This window comes from Agelaius phoeniceus, chromosome 1, assembly GCF_051311805.1.
Source record: "Agelaius phoeniceus isolate bAgePho1 chromosome 1, bAgePho1.hap1, whole genome shotgun sequence".
NCBI lineage: Eukaryota > Metazoa > Chordata > Aves > Passeriformes > Icteridae > Agelaius > Agelaius phoeniceus.
Window position 1 is genome coordinate 133,573,916 of NC_135265.1, and position 19,041 is coordinate 133,592,956.

A 19,041-nucleotide genomic window follows, 5' to 3' on the forward strand; every position below is an offset into this window, starting at 1 on the left:
ACCAACCATCTCATTCCAATAGTTTTGACTATCCAAAACCATACCCTCCATTGTTGCATGGACTGCAAAACTTCTTTCCCACACTTGTTCTGACAGAGCTTCTCTGAACTGCAGAGCAAGCAGCAACCTCTGCCCCTACTCTCATGTGCATGGAAGAAGAAACGTTGTAGGTTTGGGTCAACTCAACTAACAAGTGGAAAAAAACTTGTCTCAAATCTTTGACATTTTTTATTTGCTCAGAGAAACAGACAGGAGAGACTGAAATGCCATGTGGGCAAACAGAACATTTAGAAACCTGAAAGACACTCATCACATGAACACACTGTAGATGCATATTAATGTTAAAAAAATAAAACCCATTAAGCTGGAAGTACAACCACAAGGGATATTTCTTGAACAAATACCCAGCTTGATATTTCTTGAACAAATATCAAGGAATAGGGGAACAAAGCTCAGCCAACCTGTTCCAAGTGTTCACTGGACAGCAAGAGTGAAGAGAAGCTTCTTTGAATTCCTGGAGCTTTTGACTCCTGTAATTATTTCCTAAATCATGTAGAATGCCTATGTTAGGAATATTAACATTTTAGACAAATGATCTGGAAAAATAAAACAAAACAGAGTAGTGTGTACACTAAGGAGAAAGAGAGGGCCAAGTGACTGAACTGTTTTTACAGGATGTTTTTAGATTAATTTATCATTTATCTGTTAAGAAGAGCTGCTTTTAGCAGTAGTTCTTAAAAAATGCAAAGTCATTAAAGCTTTCATGTGCCCTATTGTGCAGCAGGTAATTAAAGGCATATCTAAAACTCAAAGCAGGAGTTTTGTATGGAGAAGTGTACCTGGGTAGCACAAGCATTGAGAACAGGGTACAGTGTGAGAGCCTCCCTGCTGAAATGTCTCCATTTCTGCAGGTACTGAACTGATGAAAACCAAACTAATTGAAACCACACGCCTACAGATGGCACAACCACATCTTCATTCTGCTTTCAGACATTCTCTGATTCACCCAAGTCTAGTTAGTTTAGTTATTCTGACTGGAGCTGGTCATAAATCTGACCTCTCTGAAGAAGGTATGGTACTAGAAACACTTCATGGTCATGAGCACATCACCAGAATTCAGAGAGAACAAGCCTGTGCTGTGACCACTGACAGTGATGTGCAGTTCTATTCACAGTTCTGCTGGCCTAAAGACCAGTATTAGGGCCTTTGCTCATTAATGGACCACAGCAACTCCCTACACCCCTTTAGTCACATCTGTTAGCATCAGTAAACATGGCCACATGACAAAGATTTTATTTCCTCTCATACACTGACTTTGCAGGGACTTGTAAGGACTTAAGTTTAGTTAAGCTATGCAAAGATATCCACCAAAGAAATATATGGACACCAGGTGAGGCTAACTTTGCCTTGTGAATGTCCTGCTGCAGACTCTGTCAGATGGCTCCTGAGCTTAATTTACATTTTTGGCTCTCAGTAGATCACTGACAAGAAACCTCATAACTAATGAAGTCATACAGTCATGGTTCCCAGTGGAAATAAGATTTTTGACTGTTTAAACAGATCCAGAACCTAATGGACACTTAAATTACTACATTCACTATAAATCAAACAACCTTAATTTTATTTATCCTGAACACTTCACTCCATTAGAAACCACCTTTTCTGAGGCATAGTGTGCACCAAGAAACTAAGAATTGTGTCCATAAGCAGACAGAAGCAAGGAAAGCATGAAATGGAAATGCCTATGCTAAACTGCACATTAATAAATGGATGTCCCACTGCAAATCAGCTTTTCAGTTATCTATCTCTCTGATCACAGCCTTACTGGCAGGCATGTTCTATCACTCAATACAACTGCATGGGACTAGCAAGTGCCACAGGCTTTGCAACACCAAAAGCAAATGCAGTGGAGCAATAGCAACTGTGAGATTTATGTCCATGTTACTCTCAGTTTAGTATGATATGACATGGCACCAGCATGAGAACATATTCCTCTTAATGAAGCCAAAAAACATTTGAAATGCAATGCTGCTTCAACTCATATAAGCATATCTGCACTGGAAATCTGCTAAGTTCAACTAATCTTGTCCTCAGTCTGTTTCAGAATAAACATGAGATGATGGTGACTGATATTTTTCTGGTATTTTTGCTCCTGTAAGTCCCTTGTTGAATCATCTAAAGACAAATAACAGCTGTAAACTCAGCAAACACTATTCATGTTTAACCATTTACTGAAAAAACATTAAGTATAAAAAGAGGGAGACTTTTCAGTGACAAAAATGGGAGATAGACACCTCAGTTTAAGGTGATTTGAAGGCCATTCACAATCTCCCTTGGCACTTGAGTAATTATTAATTACTAATTATTAATCTGTCTAAATTAAAAAAATATGATGACAGTAAATGATTATGTCTCTGTTATATACAGAGATAATAAAACCAGAAAATTAGGAGACCATGAGCACCTGTGAAAACAATTTTAAAAAGATTTTAAAAAATTGCTTCCATTTCACTTGTGTGGAAAAAGTGAACAGAATAATTACTGCTGTTTCTCTGAACATCTTGCATCACAAAACAGAAGATCAAGAAGAAATCCCAAATGCTGCTGACCATCTCCTCTGCTCTATCATAGCCTCTTTCTCTACATCACTGTAACACAACTGTACCTCAAATACATGTTTGAGATGTGTAGGCCACACCCAAGAAAAACAATTATACAATAGAATTATACAATACTGTATGACACAAGACAGAAACATTAAAATTTCAAGCAAGGGTTGCTGCAAATAAATGATCTTTAAAAAATCCTCCTGAAATACTAACTTAATTCAGAACAAATCCTGTGCTGTGTAAAATTTGACATAGATTTGCTAAACATTATAACTCAAAATGACTTAAAAAAGGAACAAAGATTTAAAGTATTTTCAGAGAATTTCAGAGTTGGCAACCTCTCCTGTCAATCAGATGCTCAAATTGTTGCCTCAAAGTCAGTGGTCCATATCTTATCAAAAGCCATAAAATAATTTTTATCTTATTCTAATAATAACAACAGTAAGTTTATTTCTGTCTTATTTGCATGTACCTTTCTTTTTAAAGGCCTATGGCTTAGAGTTCACAAATTAAAAAAAACCCTTATAAATACAGAAAAATAAAGCTTAATAGCACACAATATAAAAAATGACAAGGTTCAAATCCATTACATTGTTATTGTTGAAAAGTGCATGACAATTAATCTGCAGGTCAGAGACGCTTTGATCATGTTCATATTTTCCACGATTAAATTCTTAACAGTTTTTCATCTTCTCAATTAAATGAGAAATCTTTGATCCACCAAGGTTTTGGATGCCAAATTCTTCTGCCCAAGTGTAGTACGAATAAACCTAAATATCTAAGAACATTTGGAAAACATATATTAATGAAGAAATACTTACACTAATATGTTTCAGTATCTAACATAAATAGTAAATTCAGATCATCTTTAAATTGTAAATAATATGAATTAGGTGCTTAATTTCCTTTAGCATTTTTAAAACATTTTCCACTACCTTTCCACGCTAAATTATAATAGAATTATGTGCAAATAATTTTAACAGATATTCTTGTTTTTTATTGAAAATTATTTGTAACCTCTTCATTCAGGATCACCATGTGAGCAAAATTAATTTCTCACAAGTCTATTTGACAAAAAAAATAAAAAAACTACTTCATAAGGTCTCAGTATTATCAATCTTTTCTCACTGCACACTGCTAACTCACTGCATCTATTATCTAGTTAACTATTTAAACTGCCATACTGACTCCCATTTAAAAAATATTACTTTGTTCCTAAATTGAAATTTACCTCTTGTTGCAAATATGTTAGAATAGCTGCTAAAACAAAACTTTGGGACGCTAAATCCACAACAGAGAAAAACAGGATATCAAAGATGAGCAGTGTTGTTTCATTGCCATAATAGAGAACGTCAGTGAAAGAGTGCCCTTCATCTAGGAAAAAGAACATTTTAAAAAAATTAGTATTTCTGTGAGTTGCAAGTTTGTGGAGTTCATCAGTCCATGTTAAGGAAGATGGTAAGAAAACAGAAGATCAGAGACAGAGCAATTTATGACATTCTATGGCAACACAGAGATGGTCCTGTCATTCTATTGAAAAATAATACAAAATTTTCACTTATAAAATGGCATCATACTGATGAACACAATAGATAAAACCCATGTATCACACACAACTCTGTTTACTCCTGAAATCTCAATCAGATTATTTTAAAAAGTTGTTTTAAATCAAGAAGCAGATGTAGCTTCCTAGTCCTTGAAATTTTTAGTAGCTGTTAGCTCTGGCCTCAACTCAACAATATCATAAAAACATATGCTAAATGCCTTATTTAGGAGGAGGTTCGGAGCTTTGCATTATTTTTGTTTAATGGTTCTGCAGAAAATGGGTCTTTTAAGGTGAAAGTACCTTTTTCACAGCCAAAGTACTCTTCAACATTTATCTACCTCTTTATTTTATCAAAAATGAACACTTCTATAAGAGAAAAGAATATGTAAACAATTACAGAAAACATATTCTTTTCCCTTTTCCTACTTTTTCAAAAAATGTCCAATACAAGTTTGATTGGAAAAATGTGTATTTTCATTATAAATTGTGTATTTCAGTGCCATGAAATCCTGATTTATATCTAAACTTCTGGGAACCATAGCAGTCTAGATTATCAAACAATGTATTTCTATCAATGCTTATGATTATGAATTTCATAAACATGTGCATATCTGTCACTTTCAGCTGCCTTAAATAAAAAACATCACAGTCAAATGACAAATTATAAACAGCATTTCTATAACCTAAAGAACTTCTCTTAAATACCTCCCTCACAAGTATTCATTCAATGATCTCTCCTGCTGTGAACTCTGTTTTAGATTGTAAATCCTGGGAAAGAAATCTACACAGAAACCAGGATACTTAAAATAGTACAAATACCACACATCTTTTTACCATTATAAAAAATACTTTTCTCTATTGGTTCCATGAACTCCATGCCAAGAATTCGTTCAAGCAGCAACTTATCTTTAACAATATAATCCATTTCTTTATGAACCTGTAAGAAAAAGAAAAACAACAGTTCTTGTTTTATGATTTCAAACCTGCTACAAAGTGAAGTACAGCTACTTAGATCTTTATGAATGAAACAAAACCCATTGGTCTATTCCAAGACAAAAATAACTACATAAAAAAAAGGATTTGTCATTTTTTAAGTGCAGTCTGCACTGCTGGACAGCATTCCAATTGTTTTGGGTTTTTTTTTTTTTTGAATGGAGCACTGTTCTGGATGCCATAAAATCTTTAGCAACAAATCTTAAAGCACATATGCTTAAAGAGGAATTACAGTCCTTTAGATTTACAATTTTCAGTCTGTACTTTAAGTATATTTTCCTTAATATAGTAATGACAATATACATACATGATCAATAAAAGAACTGAGAAATTTGTTCATGGCGTTGTAGGCCCTGGTGCTTTGTTCAAAGGTATTTGCAGACGAGTCCAAAAGCCTGGCAGGACCACGTTTCTGAAATACAACAGGACCAAGACTTTACCAGAGAAATTTCATATTTTAAATAAGATTTAAAGAATACCAATATCTTACTTACTCTTGTTAAGGTTTCATGAATCCAGTCATAGTTTAGTCGCATTTTTCTTGAAATGGAAATCTGAAATGTCTGGCCATCTGTGTTTGGTAACAAACCTCTCTGACTACACAGATTTTCCTATACAATTAAAGCAATTGTAAATTAGCATTATTAATGTCATTCATAGACCCAAAAATAGTCAAAAGCTTTTAATTTCCTCTCTTTCATGTATAGATAATAGTTAATATCTCTAAATATTTGAAATCACTGCACTCTTGTTCTACTGCAGCAAGATTTCCTTAGGACATGAAATCCTGACCCCTGCTGTCACAAAGTCATATTTCTCTTTTCACCTGAGTTCGGTTCATTACCTTCTAATACTACATATTCTGATATTTATTCTGAAGACCTTTCTTTTAGGTCTATCATTTCTTCTATACTTGTCTCACTTTTTTTGTTTCTTTGTTTGGATTCCTGACTTTTTCTATGTCTTTTTCAGGTTACATTTATTAAATCTCAGAAACCGCAAGAAAATAAAAAATTCAACATCTCCATGGGGAAAACCCCCTGTTTTTCCCAGAATCATATTAAAATAAGCAATTAGGAAAAAAACTGTAGGAACACCTAAAAACATTATTAATAAGATTCCTCTGTATTTCAGTGTTTGCAATTTAATTTTCACATGGTTATGGTTTTTTCTGTCTACTTAGCATTGAAATAGCAATATCCTTACTTAAGGTACTTTCATAGTTGTCCCTAAAAAGAAACAAGATGTCATGAAATTTAATGCAGTCTCTGATCTTGTATTAGACATTTCATATTTGCCTGATCGTGCAGCAAAGATATAACATATGACAAACTAGAAAAAATACTCATACAAATTAATTTCTATAAAGAATGGGTTGTATCACCACAGTAGAAGAGATGGAATAAAGAAACTGATTGGCAGATTATGAGTTTCTGTATTAGTGTTTCAGATCTGTCTCTTTATGAAAGCCTTTTGGTATGCACCTTTTTGAATGTGGCTGTGACCTTGTGAAAAGCCTAAATATTGAAAAGAAGGTTCTTAACTACATGAAAAAAACTTTTTAAGAGAAACAAAAATTTAATATCCTTGAGATGTGAAGAAATAACAAGATGAAATAGTGAAGAAAAAGAAAGTTGAGCTAGTTGAAAGAACTACTGAGTCATGTATTTACATACTAACAGCTGCTATCTTTAAGTAACATGGTTCAGTGTAGTGCAAATATAATGCAAAGGTGTGTGGTCTTTATATAAAATAAATAATTGAGCAGATATAAACTTGAATACTTTTACTTACTGCTTCTCTCTTCAGGTTCATATTCATTTCTTCCATATTGGTATCTGCATGTCCATGCACTGAGCGACCATGGATATAATGACCAAAGCAGTTGTGTGACAAGAGGAACACTGAAATCTAAGAGATGGGGGAAGAGAGGACAGTTTAGTCAACAATTATAATTTCATTTTTGATGATCTGAATTCATAGTGAAGATCAGACAAACCAGCCAGTCCTGCTACAAATACAAAGTAGGCAGGTACTGAAAAAATATGGGAGAAAAATATTTAGCAACTCTTTTACAAATTAGTTCTTTCTATATGTAATTAGAAACACATCCCAGCTTCACGTTTCGTTTATCAACAGCAGGGATCTGCTGCTGCTTAATTCCACTGAGACAAGAAATTAAAGCTATTAGATTATTTTTTATTCAAAGGTTATTTCTGTGCTACATAATACATATGCATGATTCCAGCCGAACTCCTAAAAGACTGCATTTAACAGAACTTCATTCAGTATGATACAATGATTATATACCACATAAACTCCAAAATTAATTCTTTTCTACAATCCAGGTACTACATAGGTGTTTCATAGAAGAGGAATATTTGGATGGAATGGAATACATGTCTGGAAAGATTGATAAAAGAGGTAAATCAGTATTTTTAAGAAGTTCTGTACCAATGTGGTAATCCAATCAGTTCTCACTGCACTCTTCTTTGGTTAAAAGGAAATTCCTGCAGTACAAAGCTTCAAAACCCATTTGTAAAGAGAAAGTTCAGATATGAGCAAGAGAAAATGCATGCAAAAGGTGGTAACTGTTGGTACCTGTTACGAGGGACAAAATGAAGTTCAGCAGTTGAGGAACAAGCACAAGACAGGAGAAGAAACTGGACATATTTGTTTTAAATAAAACCAAGACAACTTTCAAGTCAGAACGACTAAAACACAAACCAGTATACAGAATGGCAGTAAATGGTTCCACACCTAATTTCTGTTACAACTTGTTATTTTTGAATTCTGTATCAGCACATGTAATCAATTTAAACTGAAAAAGGAGAAACAACAAAAACCTTAAAAATCAGGTGTTTAAAAGAACATATTGATACCTATACTTCTGAAATAATTTTCCAATTAAAGTTTAACTGAAATCTTGCAGAGTTCACCAAAAAAATGAGCTGAAGGAGATATCAGCTTTGGCTGTTAGCTAGTAATCTAAATTAAATGAATAAATATTATTTAATATTGTTAACACTATCTTACATACTATTCTATTTAAAATGCCACAGATGAGACACAGAAATACTTACATTGCTCACGCAACACAAATCAACAAATTGGCTTATCTTATCTTCAACAAATCTTTCATAAATCACAGCAAAAAATATAACCTGAAATAAATCAACCAAATTTTCTTTCATTAGTTCATCAGATTTGATGTTATTAAGCAATTAATTTCACTACTTAACACCCACAAACAACAGAGTTCTGTGGTGGCCACCATTGGACTGGACTTGATGAAAAGGGATTGACATACTACTTCCTTTAAGAAAGAAAGTTGTAGTAAGAACCTGCTTTTTATTTTGAACTTGTCAGATTCTTCAAACTTGTTTAAAATAAAATGAAGTATGTGCATAAATTCACATCTTTGAGAGGATTAAAATTCTGATCCAAAGTCAGATGTCCCATATCTCAGAAGATTCATTTTAAGTCCCAAAGGTGTACTATGCTAAAACAACTAAACATAACAGTTAAGAACATACCCCATGCTATGATAAGCAGTTTGGACAGTCTAGAGATTTATTCTAGCTTCCAAGAACCAGCCTGAAAGTGATAATTCAGGATAGGATGTCATGTGTTTCACATACTTGTAGGATGGCAATGGCTACCCAGAGTGCAGCAGACACACCAAATCTTAAAATGCGGCTCCAAGGAGCTACATAGCTCTCACTGCTTCTTGTGAGACTGGAAGAAGCATCCATTAAAGCCAGGTTTGAAAATCCCACCACCTGAAGAGATAAGAAGGTCAATATAACAACAGGTGAGAATGAATAGCATTAATTAGGATCCTGCTGTTTACATCATAACAGGAAGTAAGAAAAAATAATGAAAAACTAACCTGGGAATAGTAGCCTGCTCACTATGCAGAGCTCAATTGTGTGATCCAAAAGTCAATATTGGGTTCTACTGAAAAACTCCAAAAGATTCTACTTCTGTACTGCATAGGGATATAATTTCTGCCAAATTTCAGCTCTTTGGTACTATATATCTCAGCGTTAAAACAAATTTTCATGTGCTTTGCCACTCTTAAAAGACTGATCTATTTTGTTTTTATTGTATAGAAATATATTTTCCTCCACCATCTGTATGGTTGAATTTATTTTAAACAAAAAAATCTAGAAAAAGTTCCAAAATAAAAAAGATGAGAGGAATACTATATGTTGAAATACTTAAGAGGTGAAAAAATAGTGAAAATCTTTCATAACAGAAGTTGCACCAAAATATACTTGTGGTGGGTTGACAATTTCCTCATGTCCTAGTGCTTGTCACTTGGGAGGAGAGACACCCACCCCACTACACCCTCCTTTCAGGTAGCTGCAGAGTGCAGTAAGAATAGGTGCTCTCTTTTCTCCCTCTCCTGTAACATTACACCTAAGTTGGTCCTGGCCTGTATTTACCAACAGCAAAAATGCTCACATACTGAATGAAGAAAGTTTCAGGACTTTCATTATTTAATTTAAAGGAAAATTTTTAAAAGGACTATAAAATTGGATAAATGTGTTAAAATATGTATAAGAACCCCACAAAAACAACTATATGCTACACACTTTAAGAATACTTCCCAAGATAGAAAAAATTACTAAACTACAAAAGAAACAAACCCAAATATTTTTTAGAAGTTAAAGCACAGTTTCTCACACATTCTGAAGCTGTAACTGGAGGCATACTGCCATTGGGAACAGAACTGGCACATTTTATTTCCTGCATAATAAAAGGCAGCTGCAGCAATTAGCAGGAAGGAAGTTCAGTTCAGACAAATATGAAATCAGAAATAAAGCTGTAGACTGCGGCAGGAAGGTGCTAATTGGCAAATAAAGAATCGAGTGTGTACACAGATTTATCAGTCTCTTAAGCCTTTTAAGGTAACTCATTACCTTAAAAAAATCCCCAAACATCACCTTAGAGATCTTTGTTAGATCTCTAAGGTAATTAAAGTTTGGATTTTTTTAAGTCTTCCTTAATTAAATATTGCAATAACCTATATATATATATATGTATATATATGAATTTAAAAATTCATTAAAATAATTATTTTACTAAGTTACATGATTTCAGTTCAATTTAAAGGTGATTCACTATACAGAATGCGAGAAATAAATATCAGACTCTTATGTTACACTCTGGTTGTGAATTATAAATGATAGTAATGAAAATAATGATAATGATGATGATGATGATGATGATGATGATGATGATAATAATAATAATAATAATAATAATAATAATAATAATAATACCTCCAGAAAAAAAAGAACTGCAAGCACTTGAAAGAGAGGATTTATTTTCCTCACTGTCTGAATTTCATTCCACTCATTTGCTATAAAGTATGTCCTCCATATGCTCACAGGTGCAGCAGTACTTTTAGTAACACCTTCACCTAAAAAGAGTACATACAATAAGGCTCTAAAATTTAATATCTGAGAGTAATATCTGAATTTCACCAAAGCTGCTTATACAAACAAGCATAGTTTGAATTACCTTCAACTGCTTTAAGAACTTTGCCCTTAGGTCTTTCCCAGTCAATAAAGAAAATATCAATAGCAAGTTGTGAAACCAGCAAGTGTAAAAATTGCAGAGCCTAAGAGAGAAAAGTAAGGACAGAAACAGCATATACACAAAAATGGAGGAATAGTTATTGCATGGATTATTCATTAAACATAACAAGCAGTATCTTGATTGTTCATGAGACTGCAGCTTTATTACCAACTTTTGATAATCTTTTATTTGTTTAAAAGCTTGGAATAATGTTAAGTCCAAAATCATGGAGAAAATACAGCAAAGTAACAAATTACAAAAAGCTGACTATTTCCCCATAACATACTAACCTGGACTACAAATTCCAATTCAGTATAATATCGACAATTGATACAATATTTGTATGTGCCATGAAGACAGAGCAGTGATCTTAGAATTCTACATATTTGAATGTAATTATTTGGATCTCTCTTCTTTCTAATCAGGAACTCAGAGCACTTACATTGTGCTTTAAATGGAAGTACTTGTTCTCTTGATTTGATGCTATTTTATTTGGGTTTCTTTATACCTTTATCCGTGAAAGAATGATTTTTCAGTCTTTCTTTTGTGACCTTCTTGAGACATTTATTTTCCTATAAAGACTCCACAAAATAAATTTCTATGGAAAAATGACTGGATTCTCAGAAGAACATAATTATTAGGACATAACATCCACACACTAATAACTAATAACTGTACAAGATATTTAAAAACGAGCCTACTAAAAATAGGATACATACATAGAAGCATGCTGGAATGTATTTTATGGTGAGGAAAAAATTATTTACCTTTAAACTAAATGCACACGCTATGTATGTAACAAAATCTTCTTCTTGAGATGGAAGAGGTAAAAGGACAGATACAAACTGCTGAGCCTATAATTGAAAGGTTACATTGAAACAGTACATGTGGCATACGTGACAACATAATTAAAAATGCTTAAATGTGAATAAACTTTTCCAGAAAAAGATCAATGAATGTGTAAAATATTTTAAATGACTATTAAGCAGACTGCAAGTACAACAAATCCTAAGAAAAAGAAACACACGAACACAAAATTTAAGCACACAAACCAGAATGCTATATAGAACTTGCCTCAACAGTCTGACAAGAAAAAAAAAACAGAAGAAAAAAGAAAATTAATGTCCATGTAAAATATATTTAATATTACTAGGTTTTCTGACATCCAAAACTGGAAGGACACTTACTTTGAAGAATACAAGCCAATAAATTCCTGTGCCCACTGTGATGATAAAGAAAACGTTGGCAAGGTCTCCAGCATAGAACAGTAAGAACTTGAAAACTGTCTGCAATTATAAAAACATGCTGTAGCCATCTGTAAAACTAATTAAGTAATGCATATGTTCATAATGCATTCATAGAAAATGCTATGTAGCTCATAAAGGAAACTCTAGTACTGAAAAGTAGCCCTGAACAAGCTTTCCACTGTGGTTATATATTTATGGTATTTTCACTAGCTGAAACTCGTACATGCTGGTTGTTGTTCAAGGAAGAATTAATCTGAAAACCAAGTCTACTCAACTGATCAGAATAGCCCTGTAAACACCTCTATTTTTAGAGCAGCTTTTCCTCAATGACAATATCAGAATCAAAAAGAATGCAAAACAACTACTTCCTCAAGTGAGCCTAACTCTGGGGCACGGCTCTGTGCAGCTAGGCTAGAAATTATTTCAGTTACCTTAGGAAAATGAACTTTTATAATCACAGGGAATGACAGCTAAGGTGCCCTTAAAGAGAGGAAGAGATGTCCCTTTTCAGTTTGGCAGCTGTTCATACCTGCAAGTCAATTAAAGAGCTTCCTGTCCGCCTCTTCCAGCCTGCAGTCTTGAGAAGAGACCATAACACTGCCAGTCCACCCAACACACCCAGTGCGATCTGAAAATAACAAAAAATGATTTGCAGATATTTTTAAAACACAAAATACAGAAGTAAATAATTATATCAACAAATTAAAGGGAATTACAACTTACATCAGTCTGAATCTGAGCCTCTCTCTGATTCATCTCATAGCTGACTGCGAAAGAAACCTGAATATTAAAATACAAAAAGTAAATGTGCATAGCAATTCTGAAGTGCTACAACCATTATAGACAGCTTTCAGTTTTAATTGGTGGGAATTCCCATCTAGGGCTACTATACAAGTACCACATACATCTCTTTGTACTGCAGATGACCTGGTGTGTTCTGTTGCCAGGCTCAGTACCAGCATGCACTATGCAACTCTTACTGCAGATTTTACCAGCAGTAATGCTGGGGATGGGTGCTTGCCATCTGCAAGTTACCAGCTATACCTATCTGTAATTCTTTCAAATGTGCATGAATTTTTCCTCCTGAAAGGAGACATTGAATATTTGATACTTCTCCTTTTATCACTGATTAAAGGTAACCTTGATGTAATTAGACCAACATGCAAAATCATGATAAGCTTGCACAGCTCAGATACTAGGGTTTTTTCAGCTTGAATGAGATAAAAATTGTCACGCAGCATCAAAATTGTTCCCTCTAGCTTCAATTTAACCTAAGATCTCTTTTGACTTTGATCTGAAAAATTTGTACATGGAAGAGAAAATGTTTGTCTTGGTTTTATAATATTCTGGCCTGAGTCTTTATCACTGTACAGCTAAAATTAACACAAGCATGATAATAAATAGTATTTCTAATTAAGTTTAAAAGAAGCATCACCCCCACCCCCAAAACCAATCCCTCCTTCCCAACATCTTGTGTTCCACAAACATTTGTTCCTGTCAGACCTCCTTCTATCACTGCACTTGGACTGAAGTCTAAATATCCTCAGTTACTACAAGCTCAGTGCTTACAGAAACTGGAAACAAAATTCAATGTATCTTTTTAGTTGCATAAAATTTGTTAAATGCAACAAGACATCCAAAATTGGCAATACTCAAATATATCCCACAGATCTAGATGTAAGGATGAAATAATATGACAGAAAATTGAGGAACTGGAAACAATTGTTCCTACCATCACTATTTGAGTTAATTGCTTTCTAGATACAGTGCTGTCTCAGCGGTTAAATAAAGACATCACTGAGGCAGGAACAAAAAGGTCTTGATTTTTCTATCTTTCTAATTCTCTTGCTTTCATGCAACTAATATGGAACTCAAGGAATGCTTCTAGCACCACAAATTTCTTCTAGCCAGATGTCTATTTGTACTGGAAGGCTAAACAGTTGAAGGTTGACAAGCAGAAAATGCTAATGTAATTTTTTTTTTGTTCTACCATCCTAAGATCAGTATTTTTATTTTTTAAAGCAGTGTGATCTAACATACCAACAAGAGAGAAGAATGGGACATCTGTGCTGCTATCCATGAAGGCAAACAAAAGGGCAAGTAGAAAATGTCCCTTCTGCATCTGCTACAGCAGAATTTGGTGGTTTTCAGTACAGAAAGAAGAAACACTAAAGGATGTTTTAAATATATTACCAACACTTTAACTTAAAATACAGGTGATCTGAAATGTCTGTGTCATAACAACCTCCTCTAAATGCATTGTTCTAAATAAAAATACTAATTCCTTGCATAACTTGCTTGCAGTGCCCCTTAGAGTCCTTTATCTATTATTTTTTGTGTATAATTTTATTTAACTGTAGCCTAATTTAGCATTATAAAACCGATTTCAAATTCCAAGTGTTTTAAGTTAAAAAAGACTGAAAATAAACTGAAAATAGTAAGAGTTTTAACTGATTTGTTTTAAAAGGTTTTAGTAAAAACTTATAACTTCAAAACTGATAAGAACTAGAAACTGCTTATTAAATTTTTATTATCCACTACCAAAAATCAGAATTCCAACAGAACTAAAAGTATGATTAAGGTGGCACAAAGATCTCACCATCACACTCTGGGTTTCAGGGTTTTGGACAAGCACATCTGTGTAAGCAACAGTAATGAGAGGAGGGTAGATGGTTCCTCTCTGTGTATGGGATACCAGACGGATACTGCAGAAATACAGAGCATGATTATTAAAAAAAAAACAACTGGATGAGTGTTTGGGAAGCAATCATTGAAATTTGTAAGAAAAAACTAAATGAACAGAACAACCTGATCACTAAAATGTGAATTTCTAACTCAATAACATGGCACTTTGCATTTTAAATGTACAACTGGAGTGTACAAAGGCATGTACAGAAATAAATAAAAAAAGTCATAGGAAGGATTGTTTACTTGTAAGAAAATACCTGAATCAATCTTTACCTGTCTGCATCTTACAGGAGGATATCACATAAAGGAGAAAAAAGTTTCTTCCAAAATATATTCCAGCTGAGATGAGCAATCAGTACTGACCCTAACAGGCAGCCAGACAATTTTAGTTAAATGACTACAAGCCTATTCTGGATTGTACAACAGAATAGGCAACAGGTTGTAAAAATACTGCAAAAAAGAATATGGAGGATGAAATAAGATCCTTGTATAGTCAGCATCACACACGTTGAAAAAGTATTAACAGAGGAGTTTTTTGGTCTTTCCAGACAAAACTTGCTTCTAAGAGGAGACTGAATACCTGCTAGCTTGCATTATGCAAACATGGTCTGATCCTTGTACCTGGAAGGGAATCATGGTGATTTTAACTCCCACAAGTCAAGGTTGTTTTCTTTCACTCATCAGAACAACCTAGGGAATTTCATTCCATTCCCAAATATGCAATTGAAAAAGCGAAACATATTACATATTAGACATATTAGAAAATACATAACAAAACAACTTTAAGACAATAAAAGGCACACTATACAACATTGGCTTTATTTTCTATGTACTATATATTATTGTTATTTTCTATGTACTATATATTATTATTATATAATATTGTACCTTATTATATATTATTGTACCTTATTGTTATTTTGCTAGCAATCCGAATTACCCTTGGTGGTTTTCCCAAGTCATTCTCTTTTCCACTAAGTGCATCCACCAAAAAAAATCGACGAGTCAAAAGCCAGTTGTTCATATTACTGCCTAGAAAACATGAAAGTTTCACACACACAAAAAGAATGAAATGTATGAGAAACAACACATATAATTGTATAACACACAGTAACTACTGAGGATTTAAAATTGTTTATTTTCAACTTATACAAATATATAATGAAATGAGATTATTTTATTCGTGCATATTACTGACTGGAATGGTGTATGCAACCAAAGCTTGCACTAAAACTATCAGAACTTGACCTCAAATACTACATTTTTAAAATGGAAACAAGTTATGGTGTGTTGTGGTATCTTTAAACACAACACAGTAACAATAGTTAACACAGATTATTTCTATTTGAAGTTTTGAGATTGTTTAAATTCATAGAGATGTTATTATCACCATCTTACCTTGATTAACAAACTTTTCGTTGTATTGAAGATTCAAATTTAAAACTGGCACAGCCCAAAGATGTTGCTGTCCATTGCCACCATTATATTCAAGGAACAGGTCATAAAAGACTGGATTAGCAAAATCCAATAAAATCTTAGAAACTGAAATTTTGCACTACAAGAAAAAAAAAAGAAAATTAAAAGATCACTTTAACTATTTAGTTAGCTTGTCAAGCTGTGGATTCCTTCTCTACAAAATTATTGTGGAATCTGTACTACTTCTTCACAAAAGAAAGAATCACAGAATCATCAAGGTCCTGCATGATCCTCCATTTCTCCAGGCTAAACATCCTCAGCTCCCTCAGCTGCTCCTCATAGGACTTGTGCTCCAGCCCCTTCACCAGCTCTGTTGTCCCTTTCTCCGTGCTCCAGCACCTCAATGTCCTTTTGAAGTGAGAGGCCCAAAATGGGGCACAGCACTCAAGGTGTGGCCTCACCAGTGCCAAGCACAGAGGGCAATCACTGCACTAATCCTGCTGGCCATGCAATCCTGGTACAGGCCAGGATGCCACGGGCCTTCTTGGCCACCTGGGCTCATGTTTGACAAGCTGGCTGTTGACCAGCAATACCAGGTATTCTGCTGGGCAGCTTTCTAATCACTCTTCCTCACGTCTGAGTGCTGCATGAGCTGGTTGTGACCCAAGTGCAGGACCTGGCACCTGGCCTTGTTACCTCACACCATTGGCCTCACACCATTGACCCAGCCTGTCCCTCTACAGAGCCTGCCTGCCCTCCAGCAGATCAACACTCCCACCCAATCTGGTGTCAGCTGTAAACTTGCTGAGGGGTGCTCTGGATCCTCTTGTTGAGATCATTGATAAAGATGTTAAACAGGACCAGCGCCAGTCCTGAGCCCTGGGGAATACCACCACTGACCAGCTGGATTTAATTCCATTCACCACTCTCTGGGCCAGACATCCAGCCACTTTTTCACCCCATGAAGAGTGCACCTGTCCAAGCCTTGAGCAGAGAGTTTCTTGAGAATGCTGTGAGAAATGGTGTCAAATGCTTTGCTGAAGTATTGACAGACAAGGTATTCCAGCTATCTGCAAGCAATTACCCAGTACTAATGATTTTATGCAAACTTCTTGGAAATGATTGCAATTAACTACAATGACTAATGTGGAGAATGAAGCTCTTAAAATTTTTCAACAGATTTGGAAAAAATATCCTAGCAAACCTCACAGACATAAAATTTGAAACAGTGTAAACATTAAAGTCAAGAAACATAAATGCTGAAGTCATGAAATCTGGTTCAGGGCCCACCAGTACAAGAGAGAAATTAGATTACTTGATACAGTCCAGCACAGGCCACTGTGGTGAGGGAGAGACTGAAACATCTCTGCTATGAGGAGAGCTGAGACTCTTTTGCCTGGAGGTAAGAAGGCTCAGGGGATCTTCTCAATGTGTACAAATATTGTACAAGGGAGGGTGTACGAGACAGAGCCAGGCTCTTCTCAGCAGTGCCCAGTGACAAGACCAGAGGCACTGGGCATGAACTGAAACAGAAGGCTCCCTCTGAGCATCAGAAGACAGGTTTTCACTGACACAGGCTGCCCAGGGAGGCTGTGGAGTGACTCCCTGGATACAAGACCATGTGGATATGGTCCTAGGCAACCTGCCCTACATGGCCCTGCCTGACTTGGGGACAAGACAGCCTCCTGAGGTCCCTGACTACCTCAACCACTCTGTGATTGTATGAAGAAGTTAGATGTGAAAGCAGGTAACATTTTGCAAATGTGAACAACCATGCATTTTAAATACTCATGTAATTTGTCAACCCTGTTTTCTCCAAAGCCACAGAGGAAAAAACAAAAGTAATGCATACAATGGACAAAAATGATATTTTAAAATACTCATTAAGTTACTGATGTATCTATTCAAACCCAACAATGTTAACTGTTATTAATACAGGTAATACAGAATCAATATCAAATACTCAAGATTTTAAAAAGAAAAAAAGCCTCATACTCAACTAGTTCAATGATCCTAAATAGAACATGTTTTCATTCTATCTGAAATACTGAAATATGGATTAAACATTAAACAATGTGAAAGATATTAAATATCTTGATAAATGAAAATATTTAACAAAGATTTGTCAATGTTATTTGGTAAACACTTTAAATTTCCCAGAGTAAGCTTTAACAGCTATTGCTTTCCAAGATTTTCACACCACCTAAATAGCAGCCAGAGTTTTGTATTTTCACACTTCAACACATGATGTGGGGAATGGTTTTCAATGTTTGATGAGTTAATAAACAATATTAATATATAGGTATGAGATGCTGTGCACATATATGGAGTTGTATAAAGATGTCTCTTTCTCCACTCCATTGCCAAAGAGACTACCACCTTCCCATCTAACATATTAAGAGACAAAAATTAATGATGCTTTATCACTGGCAGAACCATTTCTGCAGCTGACATAATTTAGTGTTCTATTCCCTCTTCCTTTCCTGGTGTTTAGTAAAGTGTGAAAAAAGTGTGAAAACAGTGTTTTTTCATAGTTAAGACAGCTAAAGAATCTCTTTTCTCTGATGAGTCATCTGTTCAATTAAAATAGATTTTCAATCTCTTCACAGAATTCACTAAAATCAAGGCATACCAGAAAGAGTAAATGGGAACAATATTCAGGCATGGCATGACTGGATTTGACTTCTTTCCATATGAAAACTGGCCAAAGATGGTGGTACGAAAATTTGGAGATATGATACAAAGCATATGGCTGTCACAATTCAGGCTCTGTGTTCTTCCACTGCAAAGTCAGCAACCTCACAAATACAAATGCCAATTTAATTTACTGTGATTATGCTATGTAGTAAACAAGTTTTGTGATGTAGTTAAATAATTTAAAAAACCCACACTAATTTCATTCAATTTCCTAAGAAAGAACTCCATGTTGCAGCTTATGCCTAAACTCCAAAAC

General features: G+C 34.6%; 1 protein-coding gene across 2 annotated transcripts in view; it reads right to left on the minus strand.

Annotated features, from left to right (window-relative positions):
* Positions 1 to 205: 205 nt before the first annotated feature.
* Positions 206 to 19,041, minus strand: part of TMEM67 (transmembrane protein 67) — a 32,418-nt gene continuing 13,582 nt past the window's right edge. Inside the window, exons 12-28 of one of the 2 annotated variants that reach the window (XM_054633027.2) lie at positions 16,071 to 16,227; positions 15,581 to 15,704; positions 14,584 to 14,689; positions 12,708 to 12,764; positions 12,514 to 12,612; positions 11,925 to 12,023; positions 11,505 to 11,591; positions 10,681 to 10,780; positions 10,440 to 10,579; positions 8,790 to 8,930; positions 8,232 to 8,312; positions 6,943 to 7,059; positions 5,643 to 5,759; positions 5,456 to 5,560; positions 4,990 to 5,092; positions 3,841 to 3,983; positions 206 to 3,387 (exon numbers count right to left, since the gene is read on the minus strand). In XM_054633027.2, the coding sequence (XP_054489002.2) occupies positions 3,307 to 3,387; positions 3,841 to 3,983; positions 4,990 to 5,092; positions 5,456 to 5,560; positions 5,643 to 5,759; positions 6,943 to 7,059; positions 8,232 to 8,312; positions 8,790 to 8,930; positions 10,440 to 10,579; positions 10,681 to 10,780; positions 11,505 to 11,591; positions 11,925 to 12,023; positions 12,514 to 12,612; positions 12,708 to 12,764; positions 14,584 to 14,689; positions 15,581 to 15,704; positions 16,071 to 16,227 (1,857 nt within the window). In that variant the 3' untranslated portion in view covers positions 206 to 3,306. The remainder of the gene's footprint in view (positions 3,388 to 3,840; positions 3,984 to 4,989; positions 5,093 to 5,455; positions 5,561 to 5,642; positions 5,760 to 6,942; positions 7,060 to 8,231; positions 8,313 to 8,789; positions 8,931 to 10,439; positions 10,580 to 10,680; positions 10,781 to 11,504; positions 11,592 to 11,924; positions 12,024 to 12,513; positions 12,613 to 12,707; positions 12,765 to 14,583; positions 14,690 to 15,580; positions 15,705 to 16,070; positions 16,228 to 19,041) is intronic. The other variant, XM_077187935.1, reaches the window with a different exon arrangement.